The sequence below is a fragment of the Capsicum annuum genome, chromosome 4, assembly GCF_002878395.1.
Source record: "Capsicum annuum cultivar UCD-10X-F1 chromosome 4, UCD10Xv1.1, whole genome shotgun sequence".
Taxonomy (NCBI): domain Eukaryota; kingdom Viridiplantae; phylum Streptophyta; class Magnoliopsida; order Solanales; family Solanaceae; genus Capsicum; species Capsicum annuum.
In genome coordinates, this window is record NC_061114.1 from 218657129 (window position 1) to 218660472 (window position 3344).

Sequence of the window (3344 nt, forward strand, 5' to 3'; positions counted from 1 at the left end):
CATGGAGATGATGAAGAAATATTCACAGTTCCTCGACCTGTTAGGGACAACTATGATCAACAAGCAACTTGGTTACCAGATATGATCATGCAGGAAGCAACACCAGTCATAGTTACAGATTTACCAGTTGACGGGAGTGAATTTATTGAACCAAAATCTACAGCGGTCAGCAATACAGATATTGATCAAGAAAATGATCAGCATGACATGGATATGGAGAATACACATGAAGAAGTGTTAGTGCCTAGCCTGCACAAGGAAGACCCTTAAGAAATGTTAAGCCTCCAATTTGGCATAGTGATTATGTGATACCTGCCAAGTCCACAATAAATTGTTCATATCCAATATCTAACTATGTGACTTATTCTCACTTATCAAGTTCATACCAGGCATACTTGAGTTCATTCTCAACAATACAAGAACTAATAGATTTTGAAGAAGCCTCACAACATGAAGAATGGATTAAGGCAATGCAACAGGAAATAAATGCTCTACAAGAAAACAAGACCTGGGAGCTAGTTTCATTACCACCTAGTAAGCAGCCTATAGGATTTAAATGGGTGTACAAGGTCAGACTCAAAGCTAATGGAGAAATTGATAAGTATAAGGCAAGATTGGTTGCAAAAGGCTATACATAGAGGGAAGGTTTAGACTATCATGAAACATTCTCTCCTGTAGCCAAGATGGGAGCTGTGAGGACGGTAATTAGTATAGCAGCTTCCAAAGATTGGAATATTTTTCAAATAGATGTGAGTAATGCTTTCTTGTAAGGTGATTTGTATGAAGAGGTTTACATGTCATTACCTCAAGGATTTCGCAGCAATGGGGAGACTAGAGTATGCAAGCTATTAAAGTTGCTATATGGGCTCAAGCAAGCATCAAGACAGTGGAACATTAAGTTGACCACACCTTTACTTGATGCAGGCTACAACCAAAGTTCACATGATCACTCTTTATTCACCAAGCTATGTGGTGATGATATAGTGATATTATTGATTTACGTGGATGACATTTTTTTACAGGAAGTAGTACAGAGCTTATAGATGAAGCAAAGAAGTATCTGCACAGCTAGTTTAAAGTCAAGGACCTTGGAGAGTTAAAATATTTTTGGGGGATTAAAGTCTTGAGATCACAACATGGAATCTTGATGAATCAAAGAAAATACACATTAGAGCTTATTTTTTATGTTGGATTGACAGGAGCCAAACCAGTTCTTACCCCTTTAGAGGCCAACACTAAACTCACTTCTGTTGAGTATGATGAATATCCAGGAAAGCAAGATGATCCTCTGTTTGATGATGTGAGTAGGTACCAAAAACTTATTGAAAAGTTAATATACTTGACCATTACTAGGCCAGACATTAGACATTTGCTTTGCAGTTCAACTACTTAGTCAGTTCATGCAACATCCCAAATAATCATACTAGATGGCAGCATTAAGAGTGGTAAGATATATTAAAGGTTCACCTGGACTAGGTATTTTCATAAAGAGAAGTCCTATAGATAATCTGGTGGTGCATTGTGACTCTGATTGGGCGGCATGCCCTAACACAAGGAGGTCAGTTACAGGTTTTGCTGTATAACTGGGATCTTCGTTGGTCTCTTGGAAATCAAAGAAGCAACATATTGTTAGTTGTAGTTCAGCAGAGACAGAATATCGCAGCATGGCAGCTGCAGTCACTAAAGTCATTTGGATAATAGGTCTTTTAAAGGATCTGTCAATTACTGTAACCACTCCCATTCAACTCTATTGTGATAGCAAAGTAGCTATACAAATTGCTGCAAATCCCATGTTTCATGAACGCACTAAACATATCGAGATCGACTGTCATTTCATCAGGGAAAAGCTCAAAGAGGGTCTCATACATCCAGTTCATGTGTCTACTAAATTCCAGCTTGCAGACTTGTTGACTAAAGGTCTTGGATTAGCTCAACACAATTTTCTGTTATCCAAGCTGGGGGTTCTTGATATTTTTTACCCTCCAGCTTGAGGGGGAGTATTAAAATACTTGTAGTTGATTAGATATTAATTGAAAAATAGTTAGAGAAAGAGTGAGCTAGCACTAGGAAGTTATAGTTGAGTCGGTTAGCTGCAGCTTAAGCTGACAGCTGGCATAACAAGTTGAGCAATATATATGTGCATTCTATCATGTAAATATCAAGGTAGTTACAATGAATTGAAGATATTTTCCTTCCCTCTCTTTTCCAAATACATTAACTGGTATTACATTGTAACTTCAAGATAGAAATTTGACATGAAGTATAATGAGAGATTTTCTTAAATCCTAGTCAGAAGTAGAGGGGGTATAATTACATGTTTAATTAAGAAAACTCAGTCATGCCATTTAAGGGCGTATGTGATCTACTAGGTGCAATGAGGACATGTACTTATTAGAAGGCTTAATACGTTGACAACGCCCCTCAAACCTCTCAGCGAATTTCATTTAGACATTCGAACTATGACTTGTTATAAACTTCTGATAGAACATCTAAACTCATGATAATGTGCTCCTATAAGACTTTTTTGGTTCAAATTTTAGAATTTTCCAAAGCGCTCATTACATAGATAAAGTAACCACACAAAATATGTAGTATCCTATAATTATGTGTATACATCATCCTCATGCCGTTCTACTGCTAAAATAAGAATTAATAATAAGTGAAAACGAAATTAAGATACCTGTCCATAGTTCAAAATTCCAGCAGAGGGACTCAGTTGAATATTTCCAAAAGGGTTTTAATTGGCCTTGTTCCAAATTTCCATCCAAAGTGCTTTTTGCTATGAACATATAATCAGTTTGAGTCACCTTGAACCCCAAATTATCCCAATCATTCTCTTCATACTCATTTCCCTAATACGAGAACATGTATCAACAAAAAAGTCGAAATCGACTTAAAAAACGTCGCTGCAAAAATGTATATTATGTATGTGTATTACGTATATGTATCTCACACAGACAGGACCGAACACAATGGTAGATACAAGCTAGGCAGAAACTAAGTATATAATTTTGGCTCAAAGCTTGTACTAAATAATTCATTCAATATGTACAAATAATCTATTCAGATATCGGTAAACAAATAGAACTGTAAGCTCGAACCCATAAATTAAAATGCCAACTCAGCCTCTATGAGAGGTATATGTATACATAGATTATGCATTGAATATACAAGAAAGATATACACGAAAATACACTTTTTTTTTCCTTTCAAATAAAACTACCTAGTAGTAGGAGCTGGTTGTGAAGTTGAAAGTGGTGTAATATTGTTAGAAGCCATTAATTGTAGAGTAGAAGGCAGAAAAAAAAAAGAAGAATAGAAAATTATTATAAGATAGAAGTATG

General features: G+C 35.9%; 1 protein-coding gene across 3 annotated transcripts in view; it reads right to left on the reverse strand.

The window, feature by feature from the left end:
* Positions 1-3344, reverse strand: part of LOC107867295 (branched-chain-amino-acid aminotransferase 2, chloroplastic-like) — a 17987-nt gene extending 14643 nt beyond the window's left edge. For 2 of the 3 annotated variants that reach the window (XR_007054679.1, XM_047411085.1), the window contains exon 1: positions 2681-3344. Coding sequence is in view for 1 of the 3 variants with exons in the window: in XM_047411085.1 (XP_047267041.1) it covers positions 2681-2789 (109 nt within the window). In the remaining 2 variants the exon portion in view is untranslated. The remainder of the gene's footprint in view (positions 1-2680) is intronic. The other variant, XR_007054680.1, reaches the window with a different exon arrangement.